The sequence below is a fragment of the Sabethes cyaneus genome, chromosome 2 (genome assembly GCF_943734655.1).
Source record: "Sabethes cyaneus chromosome 2, idSabCyanKW18_F2, whole genome shotgun sequence".
NCBI classification, from domain to species: Eukaryota; Metazoa; Arthropoda; class Insecta; order Diptera; family Culicidae; genus Sabethes; species Sabethes cyaneus.
The window spans coordinates 18,248,205-18,274,449 of NC_071354.1; the positions used below are offsets into that span (position 1 = coordinate 18,248,205).

The window sequence follows — 26,245 nt, forward strand, 5'->3', positions numbered from 1 at the left end:
GTCTGTCGATAAAGAAGGGTCACGTTCTTAAGGACGTTTATACCAAGTGTATACCCATAACTTTGCTTTGAGCGATTTCGCTCTATATTGAGATGCTAAAATATTCCTTGCAATCAGCAACATTGTGATCTGCATAAAATATATGCGGGTTGTAAACGCGTGCACGAAAAAATAATGAACACAAGAGTCAATTTAATTGTAAATGCTATTGCGGAGATTACACCTATTTAGACTATCACACAAAAATTATTAGCGTGGTTTTTTTCTGCGTCTCCCACACACGGTTGTAATTTAGCAATTTGACCCACCAGTTTTTCGTCATTGCCTCATCTCTGTATCCCTTCTTGTTTCACAAGCTTATTTTCAATTTATTAGTAGGTACGGGATTATTATTACTCAAATATGAATTTGCGTTGGACTCGTATAATTGGTGCATGGCACAATAGTTTTTGTTGCTTTTCAAGTTAAACCATGTTTACTAGGAAAGACGGCTTAATTTTTATTGAAAGAAAGGTAAAAGAAAATAGACACATTTTAAAATGAATGGTAAATCATCCATCGATACTAGCATAGTCATCTTTTATGAAAAATCCTCAGAACAATCAAATTGAAATATATCCTACTTGAAAAGTTATTACCGTCCGCCCGGTCCGCCAACAGCCTTACAGAACGGTCAAATGACGTCATGAGGAATGACAATGGCAGCGTACTTAATGTGTACTAAAATACTTTTAAGGGGAGTTTGTGATGAAAAATTTAAAAAAAAACTTATTTTTTAGTTAAAATTTGAGTTATGGGCTAATTTTTCCGCTTATATCGACACCAATTTTGAAACAATCGGCCAAGGAAAGTAAATGAACGTTTTTCGATTTTTATGTCTGAATGCGTAAATTTTGTATAACCCCTTGTCGATATTGTTGTTTTCCACCTTACAATAATTTCTAGCAGCACTGTAAAACTAAAACGGCTATAATAAATGGAAGATCTCGTTTAAGCGGACGTTGTTTTATTCGAGTGTTACAAATTTCATCAAACCATCCATTTTTCCTGCCAATTCGCGCAGAGCTATCGTTTACCGTACATTCTGGTCCTTCAAATCCGGATTTATGGAGGAATTTTGCATGGTTTGAAGTGGTTTAGTGGAAAAAATGGCTAGCACCGGTTGCTAGTTTCTCGTGATAAACTGAAAACGTTGGTGGTGCTCCGCCACCAAGATCGTGCCCGTGGCACAAGTGGACTGCCATATTGGTGAAAAAAAAAAAAAGTTGACGGTTGCGACCGGCTCAACTGAAACAAAAGAGACTGTGCGGAAAGTGACAGCGAACATTGCAATAACAAAGAAGTGATTAACGTACAAACGAATGAATAATTTTGAAACGCCTCGTTCATCGTCGGCACAAATAAACAGAAGGAACATTCTCGATGCGCTTTCGGGGTCTAACAGCAACGTCGTAGATACATTTCCTACTATTGCTGAACAAAAAGCCGTACAGGACGCCATCGAAAAACGTCGCAAGATGCAGAATAGTTTGGATGCGCTGGTAGACCGTCGTGATTTGCTTCTCGACAAGGTACTTCGGATAAATGAGTCGTTGCAGGCAGAAAACATAAGTATTCATTTACTTCGGCTACATTTGGAAACATTACGAAGATGTGCGGATGACAATGAAAAGAATTATAGCGAAATGTCTACATTCCTGCCAAAAGAAGGCCGTGCCGAGGAACGCAAGGAATATGCTGCGTTTGAAAAACTTCACGATCAAGTTTACGTCGAACTGCAGGCAAGGATTTCACAAACTGAGCTCACTACAAAGTTATTGGAAACGCAGAACCCTTCAGTGCTTCCGTCAAGTACCGCACCCCCGCCGGTGTTCGTTCAGACTAGTGTGCCTCATTTACAAGCTCCATTCCCTACGTTTAATGGGAATCCGGAGAATTGGTATAGTTTCAAAAGCCTCTTTCAAAGTATAATGGCAAGGTACGTGAATGAGTCTCCCGCGATGAAAATTTTATATCTGCGTAACTCATTATCGGGTGATGCGAAGGATAAAATCGATGAGGCTGTTGTCAATAACAACGATTATGAGAGCGCGTGGAAAATTTTGGAGACTGCATATGAGGATAAACGTTTGATTTTGGACACCCACATCGATACAATTCTGGATTGTCCAAGAATTTGCAAGGAAAATCGTGGTAAATCGCTTGCGAAACTGGTGGATATCTGCACAAAGCATACTGATGCTTTGAATGGTCACGGCTATCCAGTTGAAGGGTTGGCAGAGTTGATTTTAGTGAACGTCATTTACAAAAAATTGGATAAGGAAACTCAAGAACAGTGGGAAGTCAAGATTGGTCATGAGGATTTGCCAGCGTATGATGATTTCATGGAATTCTTACGGGAGCGTGGGCGTGTTTTGCAGCGAACAAATCGTCCTCAGCAACATGTTACGCAGCAGTCAACCGCGGCTGCAATTAAACGCCAAGGATATAATCAAAAATCGCAGCCGTTTACAGCAAAATCGTTTGTTTCAACGTCAAAGGAAGTGTGCTCTTGTTGTAAAGCAGAGCATGTAATATACAGGTGTGCACAGTTTCTGGAAATGGGTGTAGAGGATCGAAGACTAGTCGCTATAAAGGAAAGGTTATGTTTCAATTGTTTAAAGAAACATCGAGTGATTGATTGTCCTTCCGACAAGGGATGCAAGGTACAACGTTGTAATCGAAAGCATCACACTCTGTTGCATCCGGGTAGCACAGCCACTACCAGTACGTCAATGTTAAAGGCTAATGAAAAACCTCAGCTTAAAGAGGCACCGGTTCAAACTGAAGGCAATCCAGAGAATCCAGCTCATGTGGACAGTGCCGTCGCCCTGTGCGCCAGTGTCGGCAGATCGTATCGTCAAGTAGTTCTTTCTACTGCGGAGGTGTTTATGGTAGGAAAGGAAGGCGTCATTAAATGTTGAGCTTTATTAGATTCAGGGTCAGATAGTAACATCGTCACCGAAGAGCTGGCGGGTAGGCTGAAATTGAAAATGAATCGCGTGGACCTTCCTATCAGCGGTTTAAACGACATGCAATTCACAGTGAAATATTTGTTATCAACCAAGATCAAATCTTGCGTCGGTTCCTTTACATCGTCCGTATTGGAATTCCTGGTTGTCCCACAGGTTACTTCAACACTTCCCCTCGTCGAGATTGAAGCACGAGCTTTGTCTCTCCCAGCTGGAATAGCATTAGCCGATCCGAAATTTCAGACAGCTACGAAAGTCGACGCCATTATAGGAAATGAAATTTTCTTTGATTTGGTTAAGAAAGGACGCTTTAAGATTGGTAACAATTCGCTGACATTAGCTGAAACAGAATTGGGTTGGGTTATGGGAGGATCGATTCCAATCAGAAAAGGTAAGCTTTATCCACGTGCCTGCCAGTTCAATCGCTTTGAAGATAACCTTGTTCAGATCATGACAAAGTTTTGGGAATTAGAGAACGTTTCGTCTGATAATAGTATGACCACAGCAGAGATCGATGTTGAAAACCATTTTGCATCCACACACACACGTGATGAACATGGGCGGTATATCGTACGGCTACCGTTCAACAATCTGCAGAAAGACTTAGGGGAATCATACAAATTTGCATTGAAGCGATTAGATAGGTTGATGACGTCATTGGTAAGAAACCCAGACAAGCGGATTGAGTATGCTGAATTTCTGACAGAATATCTCGCACTTGGTCACATGAAGGAGGTACCGCACGCAGGTGATGGATGTTATTATATACCTCATCATGCAGTATATAAATCATCAAGTTCCACTACTAAGACTAGGGTAGTTTTTGACGCTTCAGCAAAGACTACCACAGGCATTTCGCTCAATGACACGTTGAAGGTTGGGCCTACGGTACAAAGTGACCTACTGTCACTTATTTTAAGATTTTGCACACACACGGTCGTACTGACAGGTGATATTCCCAAAATGTACCGTCAGGTCAGGCTTCATAAAGACGATTGCAAGTACCAAAGAATTTTGTGGCGAGACTCGAGTGATACTTTGCGAGAATTTGAATTACAAACAGTAACGTACGGTATTTCAAGTTCTCCACACCATGCAACAAGGGTATTGACACAGTTAGCGAACGATGAAGGAGCAAACTTTGTTTTAGCTGCACACGTCGTCAAATATGACAGTTATATTGACGATTTCTTGACAGGCGGAAGGTCGGCTGATGAGGTGATTCATATTTACAAGGAATTGGTTGAGTTACTCCGCAGAGGAGGTTTTGGTGTTCACAAGTTTTGCTCTAATAGCCATGAGGTTTTGCAAACTATTCCTGCCGAGTTTCACGAAAAGCAAGTCAGTTTCAGCGAGTGTGAAATTAACAATACTATTAAAACGTTGGGCCTTATTTGGAACCCGCAGGATGATTATTTTGCCTTTCGCGTTCCCAGTGCTATTGAAACAAACAGCTGGACTAAACGAAATATACTATCAGCGATCGCGAGCCTGTTCGACCCTGCAGGTTTTTTGGGACCGATTGTCATGGTTGCTAAATTAATTATGCAGGACATATGGCGACTTGGTCTTGATTGGGAAGAAACACCTCCACATGAAATATGGCAGCGGTGGATGTTCTTTTGGCATCAGTTGCCTGCTGTTCATCAAATTCGTAAGCCGCGCTGTGTTATTCCTAGTGATACTGCCAAAATCGAATTGTGTGGATTTTCGGATGCTTCATTGCGTGGATATGGTGCCGTAATTTATATAAGGTCTATTAGCAATTAACCATCAGTGTAAACCTCATCGCCAGTAAGTCCCGTGTTGCTCCAATTAAGCCGCTCACAATTCCACGATTGGAACTATGCGGTGCAAAGCTGCTTGCGGAGCTCACCCAAAAGGTGGTATCGGCCTTAGGTGTTACGTTCGATAAGGTAATTTTGTTTTGTGATTCTCAAATCGTGCTATGCTGGCTCAAGAAGTCACCGTTGGTGCTGAACCAGTTTGTGTCCAATCGTGTTGCCGTGACAATGGAGCTGACTCAAGGATATCAATGGCGGTACGTACGATCGGAAAACAATCCGGCGGACATGATTTCGAGAGGTGTCATGCCAGAGGATCTGCTCGAAAATGATATGTGGTGGACGGGACCTCCTATGTTATGGAACTTGCAGCTTATAACTGAAAATACTGAAGTTTTGGATGATGAATCACTGCCGGAATTAAGAACTGCCATGGTATTGACTGCTACTCTTCAGGAGCAGCCAATCAAACTTGATAGGTTGAGCAATATTCGAAAGCTACAACGAGCGTGGGTATACGTTTTGCGGTACATTGACTATCAGATACATAAAAAGCGACAGTTTAAGAATATAGATGCCATCGATATTGCTCACTCAGAGCGAGCGATCTTTCTAGTCCTTCAGAAGCAGAATTTTGGTGATATCATCAAGGCATTGAAATCCCAATCTACTAAGCGAAACCGCGTTTCCAACTTGGCACCATTCATCGGGGAAGACGGCCTAATACGAGTCGGTGGGCGATTGAAGTATTCAGCTATACCATATGACGGAAGACACCAAGTGTTACTCCCAGTTCATCATGTGACGGAAATTTTAGTACGGAAGCTACATGAAGAAAACCAACATGTGGGCCCTAATGGATTATTGGCCATCGTCCGTGAGCGATTCTGGCCTGTACGAGTCAAACAACTTATTAGAAACATTATCTCAAAGTGCCAAGTTTGTGCCAGACAAAATCCTACACCAGGTAGACAATTCATGGGAAATCTTCCTGAATATCGTGTAAACCCGGCGCCAGTCTTCTCTAAAGTTGGAATCGACTACGCTGGACCGTTCACGCTGAAGATAGAGGGAAGAGGTGGAAGGTGCTATAAGGCATACGTAGCGGTCTTCGTGTGCATGACTACAAAGGCGTTGCATTGTGAAGTGGTGTCAGATCTAACGACAGATAAATTCATAGCTGCCCTTCAACGGTTTTCTGGTAGACGTGGCACTCCAAGTGATATATTTTCAGATAATGCTACCTGTTTTGTAGGAGCCAATCATGAGTTGGCTGTTTTGCGGGAATTATTCAACTCCCAATTGCATCAACAAAAACTTGATGAATATTGCAGTGTTAAACAGATCCGTTGGCATTTCATACCACCAAGAAGCCCACACTTTGGAGGTATATGGGAGGCCGCAATAAAATCAATGAAACAGCATATGAAGCGAGTTGTCGGCGAAACGAAATTAACATACGAGGAGATGTGTACATTCCTGGCTCAAACGGAAGCAATACTTAACTCGCGACCATTGTGTCCGATGTCAGAAAACCCTAACGATCTTGCTGTGCTAACTCCAGGACATTTCCTTACATTTCGGTCAACGCTGGCCATTCCGGAACCGTCATATGAGGACGAGAAGGTTGGACGTCTCAATCGGTGGCAACATATCCAACTTATGCAGCAACATTTCTGGCGCAGATGGTCCAGAGAGTATCTCCATCAGTTACAAGGGAGACAAAAGTGGTACGACGGAGTGAAGGAGTATAAGGTTGGGGCGCTTGTAGTGCTCATTGAAAACAACTTACCGCCTCTGCAATGGCGACGCGGAAGGATTATTGCCACACACCCGGGAGAGGATGGTGCTGTTCGAGTGGTAACAGTGAAGACGTCATCCAGTGAATTTAAGAGAGCAGTTACCAAAATTGCCTTACTACCGTCAGTTGAGTCTGAATACTCAACGGGGGGTGAATGAATGCGTAAATTTTGTATAACCCCTTGTCGATATTGTTGTTTTCCACCTTACAATAATTTCTAGCAGCACTGTAAAACTAAAACGGCTATAATAAATGGAAGATCTCGTTTAAGCGGACGTTGTTTTATTCGAGTGTTACAAATTTCATCAAACCATCCATTTTTCCTGCCAATTCGCGCAGAGCTATCGTTTACCGTACAATGTCATTTTCTCGAAATCTAAACGACGTATTAAAAAAGGCTTCTGTTGAAAGGTTGAAAGACGCTTGGAGTAGATCTTTATAATTTTTGAGCCTAGTAACAAAAATTACTGGTATGAATCAAGCTGCAGCAGTTTCTTTAGAGTTAAAAGGGTATCAAAGCGTGGAGTAGTATACTGCCGCTGGATCATATCCGTTCCATGTTACAAAACTTACAACCTATAACATGTTACAACCCATGTTACAAAATGAGAAAATCCCACTTAAAAGTTAAAAAAATGATTTTTCTAAAATTATTTAGTTTTGATGTTATTATTTGTCCCTCTTTGAGATAATGTTGAAAAACTTCACTCAATTTTGTACACAACTTGAAAACATTTTATATGAAAAGGTATATGCAGTGAGACAAATACCTATGCGTCCATTTTTCCAGTGGGACAAATTGTCTTCAAATGTTTTCGAGTTTTTCTAATATAAACACCATGTTTTCGATTCATATTATAAAAATACATATATAACTATAACGTTTGACAACAAAATGTCGAAACTGACAAAATGTAACATAGGACAGTTATGCCTCCACTGGCAGTATACGAGTCATTCGAATTGGGCGTTCAGCTGGATTTTATATTTCGGCCAATCCCATGCGAGTATGCATACTAATCAGAATTGCTATTTAGAATATGAAATCTGTTCTGCCGATATCGGATATGTTCAATACCTAACAGACAAAAAAATCGAAAATTTAACTACCGTACGACGTAACTTGCATTTTATTTATTGTAATTAGGAAAATTTCGATTATGCTTTCTCGCAAAGTTTAATTCAAACGATAGAGAAAATTAAGTGGCTTGCGAATTATTTCTACACAATTTCAAGCCCTACACAATGCTATTTGCTATATCTGTGTTAAGTTCGTGCTGCCCTAGAACAAACTTGACACCGCCAAACAAACTCTATTTTTACTCTACAGAAGAAATGTAGAAGTTATCAACATCCTTTCAAGATATCTATCTGACGCAATCGTTTATATCAACAATCGAATGTGTACTGTACTGTTTATTAGCCTGAATTCCTAGAAACAATCATTTCCCAAGAAAAGAAAAGCATATCATAAATATATAAAAGACGAGACGATAGGTATATACTTCGTTTCCGACCGTTTCTCTTAGTGCTTAACGTACATATTTTCTGTACAAATTGTGTAATTCTGTTTGAAGCATGATATGAATGTCCGAAGAGAAATAAAATATTTAAAGCTAGACACATTTGCGCAGCTTAACCTACGAACTTATAAATTATAATATATAATAACGTCACATATTCGACTCGAAGAAAATTACGAGTTAGTTCAGTTCACCAAATTCAACGACTGATACTGTTCGTCGTTCACCTCGGTCATCATAAAACTTCCGTCCGGTAACAGTAGAACCACTCGTCGCGTGCCACCTGCAAAAAGCAAAAAAAAACTCAACTTATTCTGTCTGATCTAAGCAAAAGCACCCCCCCAAACAGTGAAACGTTTTAGCGACACTTACCCGGTGATGGTTGATCAGCTTGAACAACTTCCGCGGTAATTTGGCCATCCTGGGAATCTTCAGTTTGAATCGTTAGCTGCTGGTTAGGGTCAACACCTTCCTGCAATTTGTACTGTGCAGACTGTTCTTCCGTCAGCTGGCCCTAGAATGCGAACGAAATGAAATGAAATTTTGCCTGACTTAAGTGGTTAACAGTAAAATCAGCTTACCTCTTGGGGCACTTCCATATGTGTGACGGCTTCCGAAACGGCTGCGTCGAGCGTGAGAACTCCTTCGCTTTCTCCTTCTTGTGCGGCCACTAAGACACACTGCTGTTCCCCGTCCGCACCCTGGGCAATCAGAATGGTCTGTCCTTCTGCATTCTTTCCAGCAACCTGATACAAAGTTCCATCCTCTCCAGCAACAATAATCGGCGAGCCATCCTCGTTGGTCAAAATCTGCTGTACCTGTGTGTCTTGTTCTTGCTCGTGCTGCTCTTCACCTGGCTTTTTCGATTTCATTTTGTCGTCCTCTGCTTCTGGGCTTGGAACTGGAGTTGGTTCCCCTTCGGCTTGAGACAGTACCTTTCCAGTGACCGGACATAACGTAAGGGCTCTTGGTGGAGATGGTGGAATCTGTACGGGGATATTTGGGAATGGGTCTGGCACTCCATCGTCTTCCTCTTCGTTACGTTGTACTGGTGGAGGGGCCGGTTTTGGCTCGGCAGACACAGCCGGAGACACAACACGTTTAACGATGTTCAAGCCTTGCTTACGCAAAGCGTTTATCTTCTGTTCCGATGTAGTACTGGTCTTTGTAACTGGAGTACTGCGGACGTTCCGCAATGGCTGTCCTCTGTTAAGTGGAGGCGATTGTTTCGGTGAAAGAGAATTGCGCTGAATAACGTTGGTTGTTACTTTCGGAATCGGAGCCGTCGATTGAGTTGGAATATTGAGTTTCTGAGCTGGCTGGCGTTGCTGGGCCATAGCAGTAGTTGGCTGAATGGGAATGGTTGTTCTAACAACCTGTTTGACCAACTGCTGGGTTCCACCAATGTTCTTGCGAACAATGCGAGTGGTAGTAGTCGTTGTAGTTAGCGGCGGCTGAGGTTTACTTGCAACAGCAGCCGGTGAAGTTTGTGGTGAAGGCGTGTTAGAGTTAACTTTAAAGACGCCCTGCTTGGAGGCATCACCTCTATTTACGATCTGCACCTTTGCCTCTCCACCGGATGCATTTTTCGCGCTTGTGAAACCAGGTTTTTTCACAACTCCACTTGCAGTACCATCCTTGGTCGACTTTACAATCACCTCCGCTGCATTACCTTCATCCTTTTTCGTCGACGTTCCACCGATACCGTTGACCACTTTTACCGGAGACTTTGATCCGATCGGGATTATTTTAACCCCGGATGCTGTTGCATGTTGCTCTGGTTTACCCATAACCTGACCAACGTTTGAGGTCTCTGGTTTAAATTTCTTCAGACCATCTTCTTCCGTTTCAAAGTCACTCTCGCTAATTTTTCGTTTAGATGCTGCCGCTTCTTCATTGTCGGAACTGCCACTGCCGGCTGCCATCGTGCTACCAACCCATTGTTTGACCTTATCCATTGCATTCATCTTAGAACTTCGTGCGGGTCTTCCCGTAAGAGGAGAACTTTGAGCCAAAGGAACAACTATAGGCGTTGCGGAGGGTGTGTTAGGCGTCACTGTAACTGCAGCTGGTGGTTTGGCCACAGCCACAGCCGTCATAGAACTCGTCGATGATTGAGTCGTGGTTGTTACCGCGGGTGTTTTAGCCTTCTCAGCTTGCTGCTGCTGTAAGGTTCGAGCGGCAGCAGCTGCCCGTTGCTCTTTTTGTTTTGCCAGTTGAACTTCGAAGTACTCCAATACGCTTTGACATGTCTGCAGATGGATCAGTGGTTCCCACGTGTTTTGATCGTGCGCAAACTTGGACCATTTGACCAGATACTCGTGTTCCTTACGCCGAGGGTTGAACCGTTTGGCCAAGATTTTTTCGACTTCCTCCTCGACGACTTCACCGCTGCCAGGAGTAGTGCGCTTGGCGACGGATCGTTTCCTGAAAAACAATTTCAATATTTAAGGTTTTTTCGTCGGAGACATAACACCAGCTAAGTCATGCAACAATTACTTTGTTGAAGCAACTAACTTACCCGACATTCTTGTTGGCAGCAAGCGGATCTGGTTTTTTCACCGTAGAAGAAATAATAGGAGCTTTCTTAGCGTCCGTAGTTGAAGCGGAACTTACCACTGGCGGGGTAGTCTTGATGTCCGGTTTGCGAGGAGGAACCACGCGGTTGGGGGTTGCAGTAGCGCCTGACTGACTAACGACTGGCTCTGCAGTATACAGAAGATAAGTAACTTTTTTTCAAATGTCAATAAGACTACTTACTCTTATCATCGGGTCCACTTTCAATTATAGTTTTGGTAATTTTAACCGGCATCTCCTGCAAACTGCCTTGTCCCATCTGTAAGAAAGATGCTATGAAATTACTGTCCGTTTACAAGGATAAAGCTAATAGACTAACCCTTGCGAATGACTGGATCGTTCGGCCAGCTACGATCCATGTTTCCCTGACCGACTCCTCCAGTTTGACCCAAGTCTGGTACAACTTCCAGGAGTTAACATTTCCGGCCGAATCTACGCTCAGTTGGGCTGCCTTCCACAACAGAAAAGCCCAAACTTTGGCTTTCGTTTCACGACAATCCTTCAGTGTAGATTCCTTGCGGCACTGTTCTTGCTCCTTATGCTCCTTGAACAGCTCGACAAAGTGGAACACGCTGTGGCAGCGTCCGCAGACCAGTACATCACTCTGCGTCATCTCGGATTGCGCCTTGCGAATCAGATCGGGATACTTGCCAATATCAGCCGGGTCAATGTCTTTGCCCATTCCTGCCAGATACACCAATTTCTTAGTTTAATTTAAAACAGTTAGTGCTGCATAAGCCATGATGTTTCAAATAATCTTAGGGTTTATTCGTAATTAATCAATTAGAAACGAAGAAAGTAATTTATCAAGAAAGTTAGTGTAAAACCAAAGTAGAAGAAAAAGCTTTCGAGTCTTAAAAGTATCTTTAAATTGATCAATTTTAAGAATATTAACAAATAGCGTTGGATGGTCAGCGGAATGATTTTAATGGGCTGAGTCAAGGAGCAATCAAGCATTTACATAGTATTACTGAATCAAGCAGATTATAACTGCCTAAAATTATATGAAGCTCACTTGTTCGTAGTTCGTTAATCCATTACAGTTACAATTTGTGTTAGTAAAAACTAACGACTTAAGTATCCTAAAAGGATTTAATCTAAAAAATTAAAAAGTACTCAATCAGAACCGTCCCGCCAATTTTATTTATAGTTCTGAACTTCTAGTCTGCCAACACTTTTTTATAGGGGCACTCTATCCCACTTATTCCGCTAAATTGAAAAACATTGATGAAATTGGGACAACAAATCTATCTCAACGTTCCGAAGAATTCTCAAAGAACAAATCGTGTAAAGCACAGTACAGTTACTTACCACCAAGCAGCAACTTCGCTTTAGTATAAATTTCACTTTAATCAAACTATAAAAGCGATGCGATGTTTGGGTGCCCGCAGCAAACTTTTTTTCGCTGCAAAATCCCTTCCTAATAACGCGAATTATCACCTAACTTTTAGTTTTTCAGCTATTAAACACTTTAGAGAGCACTTTCTACACTTCGTAGCTCGATTAGATGTAATTTTCACAGAAAAATCCGCTTTGAAATGCAGAGGAAAAGCGCTTCTACATTGAACACTGGTCGGTCGCTTGCTGGTTCGTTCGCTAATTTTGTACCGCGTACAAACGGAGGTAAAATTGTATACCGACCCTGGTGGCCAAACATCGAGTACCTGGAAGCGGCTGAAGCGCATTTTGTCACTCTCCCTTGTGGCACATTTCATTATTTCAAAATGACAGGTACGGTAGTTCTAAAATGCACGGAAAACTTTCTCCGCTGACCATTTCGTGAAATTATAAAATTTGACATTTCAATAGTTATTTTATTGCAGGTTGCAGTGAAACGACTAAGGCTGTGAACCATTTCGCGAAATTTTTAACTTTTCTCGGGAATCGTATCATCGTGAGTTAGAAAAATTCGAGGAAAAACGGGAAAAACTAAAATAAAGCTATCCCAATAAAAACCACAAGTTCACACAAAATGACGAAAATGACTGTGGTGCATTTCTTTTTTCTTTAGTTATTGCCCGTTTCTTTGGTAACAAAACGCGCTGCTCACTTTTTTATAGCTTGAAATCGTGGCAGAAAGAATCTGCTTGGCAGTATGTAAGTTCTAAGTTTATATTATGCTTGTCTAGCACGTAAGCTATTGATTTACTTGATAAAATAAACGATATTTGTGGCTGATTTTATAAGAGCGTATCTTGGTTAAAATCATCAGTTCCTCAGTTCAGAATGCGAACCATTTCATATTTGACATATTGATAGTTGTTTTAGTCAATGAGAGCATATCTAGATAGAATTAACAAAAGGGCGAATGTCGCAAATGTAAACAAAACGAGTGAGAGTTATTTTTTGCTGGGCCAGCATAGGAAAATCAACTCTCACTCGGTTTGTTTACGCTTGCGCCCTTTTGTTAATTCTATCTTCATATACAGTAAACTCTCGGAAAAGTTAATCGATTGGGGAATGGGTCGATTAACTTTTCCGAAATATTAACTTTTCTGAGTAGTCCTGAAAATCATTGAAAATGATAAATACAAAAGCGAAAAATGCACTCCGGGATATAGGATACACATTTTTATGTATTTTGAAATTGTAATGAAAAGAAATATGTAGCAAGATCTTTGAAATAATACTTAGTTCCTTTCAGTAAGTTTAAAATAGTTTGTTACACTAGTTTGCTTTTGTTTTTTTTTCGTATAGTCTGCGACTACATTTTGATATAGTTTGCACTTATTTTTAGTTTCTTGCTGTTCCTTCTTTTGCATTTAAAATTCAATCTGAGTTTGCGCTTTTTTAGTATGTTATTAATAATCCTGAAGTAACTATGTTGATTTCAGATAATCGCCGCCACCGCAATGTTTGTTCGATTTAATCGACGTTTTTCGGCGAAATAAGTATGAAGATTTTTAATTACCAGTTAGTCCGGACGTTTCGAGCTACTACTGGTCTTCGCTCATCATCCTCTCACTATGTGTAACTAGCAAATAGTTCAATACGCTATTGTTACAACTATCCGGTACAAGAGTTTAATTTAATCCCAGTTTTGATGCGACTCTGTGAGACTCTGTATGACTGTGGAAAGGCGACAATAAACCGAAAAATGAGAAATAAAGATAGAAGGTAAACATACGTGTGTGTACGAACGCTTGGACAACCAATAAATTCAAACTCTCAGAAAAGTTAAGGTAAAAATTAACTTTTTAGAGCGTTGCATGAGAGCTGATATTCGCTTAACTTTTCTGAACAATTAACTTTTTAGAGAGTTAACTTTTCCGAGAGTCTACTGTATTCGCCCTTTTGTTAATTCTATCTTCATATATTGTCAATTGCAAAGAAAATTGTACCATCCAAAGTGCGATATCACTCATAAAAGTGCTATTTTAGCTTATGCCGTTTTCGTTTTTGTGATGCAGCTACACCGTTTGGTGTTACACTTTTCGCTGGATAAACGAACGCTTACGGTTCAGCTGCAGTAATGTGGTATGGGTGTGTTTGTGTTTTCCTATCTGCACCAGCTACACTCTCTTTTTTTCTGGTGTAGCTGGTGCAGAAAAAGTGTAGCAATGGTGTAGCACCAAAATCGAAAACGAACAGTTTTGGTCTACCCCGTAACAAAGTGACAGTTATTAACAGTTTCCCATAACACCCGCCAGTGTCAAAAATGTCGCGACGATCGTTTTTACGTGCCGGTCAAAATTGACGCACCTTCGATTTCCAAGGGAAATGTTAATTTTTGTTACGTTAAATGTGAACGCAAAAAGCTGTCTGGACAACGATTTGAAAAGTGCGTATTGATTATTTCAGCATTGTTTCATGTTTTCGGTAAAACTGTTTGAATTCTTGGTGGGTTGTTTGATTGATTTGTTTACAAGATAAAAAGCGGTGTTTATTACAAGATTGTCACTCTTGTGTACGAGTTGTCTGCTCTAAAGTATTTAAATATTGCGTGTTTCATTGAAAGTTATCCGCTGCGCAATTCAAAATGAAATGCTCTTTCATGATTGCTGGATCGATTTTGTCATTAACAGAACAAGTTAAGCAAAATTCAAGAGTAAATCCAAGCAATAGAGATCGTTGCAGTTGTACAAAAAACACTCTGTTACATGACAGAACCAAATAGAGCATGTTATTATGACAGAAGAACCAGGTATGCTGCTATTGTCATTACCACGGAAACGTTTTGATACTTGACATAATGTTGTCAGTTCGTAAAATACTCTATTGAAATAATAAACCAATTCAGATCTTATATGCACAAGGGATTTTTTGCCAAAACAAATGATAATAAACTCTTTCTTCGATATTTACGCCGCTTTCAAACATCTGTCGTGAACCACGAACCAGCAGTTTTAGGTACGTTTGATTAGTATGGGAGCTGTCACATTGTTACCGGGTTGGTTTTGGTGCAAAAAAGCTACACCGGTGTAGCCTCGGTGTAGCTACACCGCAAAAACGAAAACGACATTAAATCGTTTCATGTAAACAAACCACTGATAGACGTCAAAGAAGTGAGGTTATGCTCGCCCGTGCAAAACCTTATTCGCGATGACGGCATTGAAAAAGATTTCGTATAGGCTGCTCGCACTTACAGAAAATCTCATGCCGAACTGTCAATGTGTGCGTGATGACAAAAGCAAAAATACTCCCCTTTCTTTTTTTCTCACGCAAAACCCCCAAAACCCTGAACAATATCAGCAACGCCGTCATAGCGAATAACTTATCGACTGATTCGTTTTCGATCAAAGCATTAAGATTAAGTTCTTGATTAAAGCAACCGGAATAAATAATTTATTAGTTATTTTTAGGTTAAATTTAATATTTAACGGTACTTTATCGATCTGTCAGCGCGAGCAGATGCATAAATATTCAATTTGATGTACATCTGATGAAAGTGACAATGCCTAAAAAGATACGTCCTAGATATCGAAGAAACTCGCAGAACAGCACTGAAAATAATAAAATAATGGATATACAACAAGAAAAAAAGTGCTTACGCGATATACTAGAAGGTTGAGAAAGTTTTTCGAAACAGGATAACAACACTTAAATTTGTGAATTTCATTTTTTAGAACGAAACATGTATCAGCCCCGAATGCGCATACAGGAAATGCGCGATCTGTGTTCTGCCGTAGAAAAGTCTGAAATGGAGTACAGTATTAATAAATATACGGCCTTTGGGGACGATTTTGAAATGGTTTGTATTTTGTTACCTAAAGTGGTTTGTATTTCAACTATGGCTAAAGCTCAAAGATTTCTTCGAATATTAAAAACGATCAGGATTTCCTTCGTCAGTGCGAATACGAACCCGCTTTACAGGATACGGAGATGCCGGAAGAACTATTAGAAATTGACAAGGAACCGTTCGATGAACTCCCACTGCCGTTGGCTTCTTCGTTTTCTGAAATTTCCTCTATGAATAAGCAGTCCTCACTCGAGGACATCGGAATGCTAAATATCACTGAAAAAATCTCTCCAAAACGACTTCTTGTAGAAGACCACCAGTCTGTTCTTCTATTCCCAGAAGTGTTAAGCGATGACGATTGCTGGTATTCACCGGAATTACCGTAAGTGGTACAGTATTGAAACTTGATTTTACCTACTTAAAAATGGCTTGTTTCGTAGTGGACCATGCTGTAAAGTGGAAATAATCACACTCGTTGAGATACATTCAGAGCCTTGTGATATGGCGAATAATAGCGGCTGCTCAATACGTAACCAACTACGTTTTGATCAAGCAAAGAAGCTTTCCACAATTGAATGGGATTTGATCGAGGAGTTGTTATAATTTTCTGTATTTCTCACAATTTTGGATTGTGCAGAACATGGTTATACACAGAGTTGAAACATACATTCGTTCTTGTAAAGTATATTGGAAAATATGTAAGAATCATAGAATGAATATTGTTTCAAAAAGCCTACCTAATGCATAAAAACCAAAATTCTTGTTAATAAAAAAATGTTTATAAAAAAATAAAATTTCTATATTGTAGTAAGTTGCATATTCAAAGTAAAAAGTATTTTGGGAAGTCAATCAGCCAAGAAAAAAAATGCTTTGTAGCCTTTCTATCAAAATGATCATTTTGAGATAGGTCAACGGAACGGACTAGTCTCAGTCATTCAGATGACACGGATAATACTAAAAACATTCAATGTTCATATTTATTGATTACATTCGAATATGTAATTTCAAACAAAATCATAGTTAATCGATTTACTTTCCACTCGTGTTTGTGATTTTTAGAGTATTGATAAACTATGCGGCGGAGCAACCGGTTTGCGGGCGTGCAGCGCCTGCACCGAAGCCGGTATCGTCGTACATCCCACGCAAGAGTGCATTGTTTCGTGAATGAAAATGTCGCAATCGATGCAGAACGTTTGCTCGCAGGCGTTACATTGGTATATAGTTTTATCAACGCTTTCGTTGAACGTTTTCTGACATCCATAGCAAATGCTGGACTGCTGTTGGAATTGAAGTTCCTGGAACGGTGGAACCGGAAACAAGTGATGGTAAGATCGAGCGAGATGAGGAGCTGATGCTAGCGTTAGACCGCAAGAGGCACACTCTACCGGCAGCTCACAATACTTGCTATAACACTGTGGACAATGATATCCACCAGATGTAAGTTTTGCTGGTTCGTCTGTGCTGTCTATGTGACACATACACATAGTTAGTAGCGGATCTTTGCCTTCCTCCGTTTTTCCATGTGGAAATCCCATCTTAATCATTGAACATTCCTGTTGGCTACCGGCTTGTGGGGGATCAACATGCTGCAGTAATTGATCTTTGAAATGGGCATCGTCCAAAACAGCGCCGTACACACCACCAGTTTCTGCACAAAGAAATTTGCATACTCGAATTTCTGCCGACAGACTAACAACCGAACAACGAATTCCCTCGGACTTTAATGCTTCTATAGTGATGTGAATGTCGGTTGGATCACATGTTGTTAGGCTTCCCATTACCACTAGCACTTCTCTACTAGCGTGGGATGGTACCATCCTAAGGGTTTTTAACGCTAGCTCTAAACCATTTTGAAGTGAGGGCTCACCGGTCAATGCAATCTTGCTCAGGTTGTTAACCGCCTTTATGTGTTTTCGGCAGCTGCCGGCCAGCTCAGAAATCTTTTCCGCTCGTTTCGCTTTCATTGCTATAACACCTAGTTGCGAAATGGGGTTCTGGTCGAAAAATTCCTCTATAAACATCTCCAACAACTTGAGAGTGCAAACAAATCTAGTTGGCTTTAAATCCGGAACGGTCATTGCTTCAGAACAGTCCAGTATAATGTACAGATGTCGCATCATACCCAGTTTGCTGTAACCTTTTTTCATGGCTTGCCGTTTACGCTTAGCCTTTTGTATTATTTCGGCTACCGAGCCCTCCACCAGGCCATCGTCGTCTTCCTTGATTGCTTCCCTAAATATGAAACATATATTCTGGTTTAAAGAATTTTATAAGATATATGCACTTACCATGTTTTTTCGTAACCAGTTTCCCACCGATATTCCTTCGTTTCCTCTTCTTCTGCCATAGTGCTTAAACTGCTGGCTGAAGGCAATTAAGTAGTTTTATTTAAAAAAAATCAAGCGTACTGCGAAAAAATCAAAAAAACCAAACTATTTATATATGTTTACAAATAAAGAACACACTTACGGCGATCCGCAAAGTTTAGTGGTTGAGAACTGTCAGATTATCAATAAAGTTGATAAATGGTTAGAGACTGGCAAACTCACTCTATGCCGTATACACTCTTAAATGAGATCACCTGTAAATTCTTGTCTAAAATAGTTGGATTTGTCTAAAATTTTGTGGCAAGCTACTCTATTTTTTGAGTTTTTGAATTGTTTTTCAACCAAAAAATTGACAGTAGGAATAATTCAATTATCGGTAACAAGTAGCCAATATTGGTTGAATTTAGTTACTTTACTACATCTAGGGTTTATTCTACATACAAGCTATTAAAAAAATAAAATAAACCATTTAAAAGGCAAATGAAGAGCAATATTTCAAAAGGTCCAGCATGCAAATAAGAGATTTTCTTCGCGTCTCTGCTGTTACGCTTATCACGGCGGCATAAAAGCGTGAAGTTTTTGGAGCGTCTTAGTAGAATACGAAACCTAAAATTAAAAAAGAAGAAAACTTATCCAATTTAATTCTACTATGTATATTTTATTCACGATGAGTACTAAAACAGACACTGAGGAAGCCTGCAAGTCGTAGGCGAAATACGTATCTGTCGTAAATAAAATATACATAGTAGAATTAAATTGGATAAGTTTTCTTCTTTTTTAATTTTAGACTTGAATGCGTCTATTTTGCATGAAACGGTTGCTGACGTTATTGGTTTACGAAGCCTTAATAGCGTTCTTGTTTTCTAACCTGGGTTAGTTCCAACTCGACCACTGAATAAACAAACATTTTCGGGAGAATAAACAAACGTTTTCAGGTTGGCAGTGTATTGCTCATGGCGGGGTTGAAACTGTAAAAATACCCAGAGCGAACCCGTCGTCTAAAAAGTTGAACCCAGAGCGAAACTAATTTCAACCTGAGTGAAAAAACAAACGTTTTGACAGCCGTTCGATTGGAACTAGAGCGAACCTAAGTTGGACCTAAGCAAAAACAAAAACGCTATTAAAGAGAATCTCTGAAAATTTTGTCATGTTGGTCGAGAAATGCCAGTTAGTTTGCATTGCACCAACGCCACTATACGCAAAACCAGGCGAAAAACCAGACGCAACTGTCGTATCCGAATCCAAAACACATCCTTGGTTCTCGAAGATAGCAGATAGCACACAGAATGACTTCGCTCGTTATTCTCGCGTTCCTCGACCTTACGGGAAACGTTGTCTTACTCAATAGGATTATATACATGGCTGCCAGAAACAATATCGACTCAAAGTTTGGGCAGTGCTAACATTTTGAAAGTGACATTATTGTTTTATATTTAAATTCATAACTAAGCTAGCTATGATTACTCTTGATTTGATCATAAACATTTGCTTACATTCAACCATGTCATTGCTATTCACTACAGCAACTAAGATACGGCCTGCAGGCCGTAAGGAATAACATCACCAACATCAAATTCTAAACTCTCGGATCCTCTCCTCCACTCTTTGCTCCCCTCTAATGTCTATCACATACGAGCCCCAGCTAATGTCTTTCTGATGTCTTTGTTATGATTAATGGAACCGCCAATTACTAAGTCGCTTGAGTCAATCGTTGAATAAACTGTCTGCATTTAATGACTCTAGCAGGCGGGGAGAACAGCCCGCTCATTATCCACGATGTATTGTTAATCGGACCAAGATTAACCCTAGAAAGTTGACTGTTCCACTCTCCCTAGGCCCACGGCTTCAAACAAGTGCTCTGATGGTCCCTCCCTCTTCCCGATTCTAGTTTATTCATGAAATGTGGTATATATGAATATGAATATATGGCACTACCACCGCCTTAGCAGAACATCCGTTCATAGCAATGAGCCTATCATGTCAAAAAGAGTTGTACACATTCAACGATTGGTCATGCTTCCAAACTCTTGTATGAAGGGCCAAAAGGGAATTAGTCGGTAAGCAATATCACTTACACGTACCAGGGATTTAAAGAATCTCCTTCCAAGAGCTAAGTCGCCTGAGTCAATCGTTAAATAAGCCGTCTTAATGCAAAATGACTCCAGCAGGTGGGGAGAAGAGCCCGCTCATTATCCGCTATGTGTTGTTAATCGGGCCAAGATTAACCCTAGAAAATTGATTGTTTTACTCTCCCTAAGCACACCGCTTCAAACAAGTGCTCTGATGGTCCCTCCCTCTTCCCGATTCTAGTTTATTTATCTAATACAGGTATTATATTTAAGTGTATTTTATTGTATTAAGTAAATAAGTAACATTACCTTTTTAGGTCTGTACCTGCATACCTGCACATTTGTTTTATTATGTGATACAACATCTACATCCAATACTAATTTCTCGTTCCAAGAAATCCGTTGCAATTGGGCCCTGTTAGCAGGGGGGATCTATCGGTAAGGAATTGTGAAACTCACATGTGAAGGGGCAGGCAGGTGACCATAATTTTCAATGCAGCTCTTGCTACTTTTTTTCTTACCGATTTGCTGCTCTTGCCTGTATATGTAGCTTGCGAAAAGTTTCTTAGTTTCTTTATTTACGCTAAAGACCAGATAAATGCATTATCGGGATCAAACCAATACAAACGACAATTGCGCTGCGTGTTTGGGTTTGAGTTTCTGTCAACTGCAGCAGACAAAAATAGAGTTGCGAGTCCCCTGGGTCGAAATCAATCATAAGCCGTTTAGTCCATGACAGTACGAACGTCATGGACCAAACACCATCTGCGGTAACGCACACATGTAAGGAATTTGACAGCAATAGTTCCCCCCTGCCTGTTAGCGTTATCGACTTCATCAGAGGACTTTTAACCTGTTCATCAGGGTTGCCACATGCACAGATTATTCTGTGTTTGACAGATATTTGAAAGAAATCGCCTGTACAGAATCTGTATGCATAGAATACAGATTTTCACCAAATTACACAGAATAAACAGATTTTTGAGCTTTTCCATTAGAGTGAAAGAGACGGAAATAGTCAGCAAAATGAATCTCTATCTCTTTCACTCTCATTGTTTTGCATTGGACAGATTTTTGCACAGATATTTTTCCTCGTCGTACAGATTGTCAGATTTTTCCAACAAAAAACACAGAATTATATGTGGCATCCCTGCTGTTCATACTTGATCCTAAAGGCCCCCATACACGTACGTACATGTTGGCCGAAAATGTTGGTGAATTCATGTTCGTCCAACACGCTCGCTTGTGTGTGAGTGCCACGAACCAAACTGGCAGAAGAAAATGTTCGGCTCGGCGCTCGGTCGGAATGAACCTCCAACATTTTGTTCATTTCCAACCCAACATATGCGTACGTGTATGGGGGCCTTAAAAAGAAAGAGAAAAACCAAAGAGACCAGAAAAGCAGGAGAAAGCACAGAGATCTTGACTTCATATCCCCGTGACGATTCCAGCATTGTGACTCATAAACAGCATAATTCATATCGAAAAATACTATGCTCATGCGCAGTGGTTGGAGAATTCGCGAAAAAGTGATCATTTGAATCGATGAACATCCCTCATGAACATACACTATTCGCCTGCATCGCCGATAATGCGCGCATCAGCTTTGAATTTTATCACGAACAGGACCTCAATGTGAACATCAGAATTCATTCAAAAATTGAATATTGAACATTGAGTGTATTCGATTTATCGGATATAGAATGCCCGGGGACGCCGGAAAGTATTCAAAATAATATTACCACGAAAGGAGAATAGTTTAAAGTAGTGTTAGTGGCTTTACAAACAGCAGAAGACGGTAAATCGCACTTTTGCGTAGATCACGATATTCGTATATTCAGCGATGCTACAAAGCGTGAGTGTATGTTGCTCATTGTTATAGGCGAATTGAACCACTCGCGTAGCTGTTTTATCATGATAAAAACCGTTTGCCGATGCTCGGCGTATCTATTCATTTTGCGAGTTTTCCAACCTCTGCTTATGCGAGATTTACGGTGGCTCAAAAACCACGTAACAACTTAAATTCATTATACCTGAAAATAAAAATCAGGTATCAGCATTCCTTCGAATGGAATATAGTTGCATCCTTTGAGTTTCCATAAGTGCTTCTAATAATTGATTTAATTTTTTCTTCTGGAATCCATGTGCAGTATTACCACTCGTATTGGCCAAAGTTTTCACTATATAGCAGGAGGTGCTTCATAAGCTAAAACGAAAAAAATAATTAAAATAACTTATATTATGCTTACCTATTAGCAAGGTCGTGTGGCTCCGCCGTCTGCCCAAAACCGCGATATCTGCCACCTCCTAGCTACTCAATAGAGCATTACCGGGTATGGCCACGTGGAGGCGCTAGGTAGGGGCTTGGGATAGCTAGAGCTATATTGGACGCTCCTCATTTGCCTTCCCCATTTCATACCCCGATATGATCAGTTTCGAACATGAACAAAAACTCATCATACGACATTATACTAAAATTTGTTGCATAAAAAATCAATACCGGCTGTGATTTACGTTCATTACGGAAGCAAGCGTCATTGGAGATGTTTATTTACTTTATATAAGTAATCTGTCCCTTAACCTTCTGCAGCTGAGGTGCCCTAATCTTAAAGATTATGCTGACGTGGTAGTCTGCTGGACACCTAAACTTGATTTAATAATTGTTGTTGAATAATGTTAATTCAGATTTTAAATATTTTAGAACTTAGAGCATATGTTTAGCACCCTTTTGGATGTAATAAAACCGCAGGTATAAGTCGGGAAGACACTGCAAACTTTAGAAACAAAATACTACACATGACGCATCTGCCGCATTCCTAGCATCTCCAGTTAAAATCTCGCAATGAGCTGCAGTATAGTTAGCAGTATACCGATAAAACCGACCCAGACTGTTACAACAAGTTCGTCGAGTTCAATAAAGATTATCTCAAGTATTTGTGGTTTAGTCATGTAACACGGGCTAAAATGAATAATGATTGAGTAGCAGCTCATTTGTGATAACATTCTTTATCGGAACATGCGAGTTGAAACCGTTGAAAGTTCGGACGGGACGGAAAATGCATTATAATCTATCGATTTTAACCTTGCTAATAGTGATGCTAGCGATTTTCGCTGGTAAAATTGATGGATTTGCATTAGAACAGTATTTTGGCTTATGATATGAAGGTTGAAGGACATATGATATAATCATTGCATATGATTACAATTCAGAGGTGGGCACAATTCCGCTAATCCGCTAACAGCTAATTAGCTCAGCTAACATTTTGGTTAGCGGTTAGCGTTTCCGCTAATTTTTATAACCTTTAGCGTTTTTGTTAGCTTCCGCTAAATTTATGTACCGCTAAATAAACCGCTAACTTTTTTTTGGCAGAAGGAAAATTTGTGAGAAATATTGCACAGGCTTCGGTCGAAGGATTCCAAATTCCAAACTTTTGTACGTACTCTACCAGCCAAGAGCCGGGGGGGCTTTTGCCGTATCAAGAATTCCTCTCCATTGTACTTTTGGGTCCTAGGCTACTCGTTTCCAATTTGTGACGCGTCTCGGCACATGCAAGTCGGCTTCAACCTGGCCAAACCATCTAACTCGTTTGGCCCCTCTATTCCTGTTGCCGGTGGGGCTCTTGAAGAGAACGGATTTTACTGCACAGTCGTTCGGTATCCTTGCGATGTGGCCGGCTCACCGTAGTCTCCCAACTTTTTCCAAATAGTGACTACAACTCATGGTTCATACGCCTATGCCACTCCCCGCTATCCGTTTGTACTCCGCCAAAAATAGTCCGCAACATCTTTCGTTCAAATACGGCAAGTGCACTTCCATAAACAAAGTGTGTGCGGACTCAAATAAATCGATATTTAAAAACTTTGAGGTCTCCTACATTCACTGAAAACATCAAGGAAGATTTTTCGATTTTCTCGAACATCACTCGTTTTATAAATTCATAAGTATTGGGCCAAATTTCAATGCAATAAAGTTTTTACAACAACCAAGGAAAATTATTATCTACAAAAATTTTTTTTACAAATTTTCTACCTTCTGATTCTGATTCCTTTTATTCTGATTTCATTGCATTTTTACTAGAAACTTGAATTTTTTTACTAGATGTGCCACTACTGGTATGCTTACCGGTAATGCTCAAGTGTAAACCCAACAAAATGTAAGTAACTTTTTATTAAGCAATCCAGAGAAAATATTATTTAGAAAGCTTTTACAAAAATTTTCACAGCGATGTAAAACTCCAATAAAAAATCGAGAAATCTATGTCATGGAACATGGAAATGTTTTGTACCCTTTTAATGTGATAATATGCTAAGCGATAATGTTCTTCAAACATTTTTCATGAATGTCTGCAATTCTTTGCATGGAATTATCTCAGGTATTTTTTCTTAGACCTTTGAAATAAAAAATTTCTTTTATTGCCGAAATCAGCGCTTATCAAAGTAATGCCGATTCTACAGTGCTAGCAAATTTAGCTGTTAGCGGTTAGCACTAGCTTCCGCTAAATTGTTGGTTGATTTAGCAATTAGCGGTTATCGAAGCTAACGTTTTGATTTAGCGGATTAGCTGTTAGCGAAGCTAAAATTCCGGTTAGCGGTGCCCACCTCTGTTACAATTGGATTGGAACATTTTCGTCAACGTGAACATACATGTCTGGTTTACAAGAAGATGAAAAAATAAGGGCACTGTTGAGATACTGAGATTGTTGAGATAAAAAATTACATTGATTTTTACCGGTATACTATGAACAAGATGTAAGTTTTAGTAACCTCCTGTAACCTGTAATGCTATTACAGTGGTTTTTATTCCATTTCTTTCTGATATCCCAGATAACACAACATCGTAATAGAAAGTTCAGATTAAATCGTATGCAAAATTTTCGCAAGTATATTGCCTCCACTTTGGTACATATATGTTCTTATCTGGCGTTAATTATAACTTTTTCGTTCAGATATGATGTCGTATTTCTCAGTTGCAATCGTGATATACAAACCGAATGGTTTACTGGGATAAAGAGAAACACTGGCGTGCCCAGACGTCAAAAGGTGGTGCATCCGACATTTCAGTAGATTGTTTGTCTTATTTTTCCACATTTTTTTTCGTTTGTTCTCTTTTTCTGAACCGTTTTCTTGGTTTTTACTCTCACATTCAGTTCGTTTTTCCTTTTTATTTCTCGCTTTACTTTTTTCTGTGTTTATGTTTGCTATTTCATTGCTCCGTATTTGTTCGATTTCTGATAATTTTTTTCTTATTTTCAGTTTTTTTGTTTCCCGTTGTCAGTATTTTCTCTTCTTTTTTCCTTTTTTCGTTGTAATTTTTTTATATTTTTCTAACACTTTTTATCCCCTTTCGTTCTCGTTTTTCGTCTTCGTCAGTTCCGTTTCGAGACATTTCCGCGTTTTTCGTCTTTTTATTTTGTTTTTGGATCCCTTTTTGCTTTTTACACTCAGATTTTCTTTTTTGTTTCCCGGTTTTCTCCTTTTTTCTTCCGTTTTTTCGTTTTTATTCTTTTTTCCTGTTTTTTCTTTTATTCTTGATTTTTTTTGTTTTTGCTCCATGTTTCTCCTTTAATATCCTGTTTAATCCGTTTCCTTTGATTTATTACTCATTTTCCTTTTTCCCCTTCCATTATTCCTCCTTTCATTTTTGTTTTCTCTCGCTTTTTGTTCCGTCTTCCCTTTCTTATCTCGCTTTCTGTTCATTTTTCATCTCTTTTCTTCCGATTTCCCCATTTTTAGGTCCATTTCTCCTCTTTCATGTCTCGTGCTTTGTTATTTTCTATTCCTTTTTGACATTCTTTTTTTCGATCCGGATTTCTACTCTTTTCCATTCAACTCCTTTTTTATCCCGTTTTTCGTTCGTTTTTTCGTTAATCTATACCGTTCTTCTTCTCATTATATCCTGCTTTTCCTCCTTTTCTGTCCCGTTTTTTCACCTTTTTTGGCCCATTTTTTCTCTTTTTCTGTCCAGTTTATTCTT

The 26,245-nt window shown here is 39.8% G+C and overlaps 2 protein-coding genes across 2 annotated transcripts; both read right to left on the reverse strand.

Moving 5' to 3' along the window:
• Nucleotides 1-7,719: 7,719 nt before the first annotated feature.
• On the reverse strand, nucleotides 7,720-12,252 carry LOC128734235 (mucin-5AC). Its single transcript, XM_053828307.1, has 7 exons — nucleotides 12,008-12,252; nucleotides 11,016-11,380; nucleotides 10,880-10,955; nucleotides 10,641-10,824; nucleotides 8,701-10,546; nucleotides 8,492-8,633; nucleotides 7,720-8,402 (listed from the first exon to the last, which is right to left on the reverse strand). Exons 2-7 carry the CDS (start codon nucleotides 11,376-11,378, stop codon nucleotides 8,305-8,307), a joined length of 2,709 nt encoding a protein of 902 aa, XP_053684282.1. The 5' UTR covers nucleotides 11,379-11,380; nucleotides 12,008-12,252; the 3' UTR covers nucleotides 7,720-8,304.
• Nucleotides 12,253-16,824: 4,572 nt separating this feature from the next.
• LOC128737374 (general transcription factor IIH subunit 2) lies at nucleotides 16,825-18,272 on the reverse strand. The gene is made up of 2 exons (XM_053831998.1): nucleotides 18,164-18,272; nucleotides 16,825-18,107 (listed from the first exon to the last, which is right to left on the reverse strand). The coding sequence occupies exons 1-2, from the start codon at nucleotides 18,220-18,222 to the stop codon at nucleotides 16,931-16,933; spliced, it is 1,236 nt and encodes a 411-aa protein (XP_053687973.1). The 5' UTR covers nucleotides 18,223-18,272; the 3' UTR covers nucleotides 16,825-16,930.
• Between the last annotated feature and the right edge of the window lie 7,973 nt (nucleotides 18,273-26,245).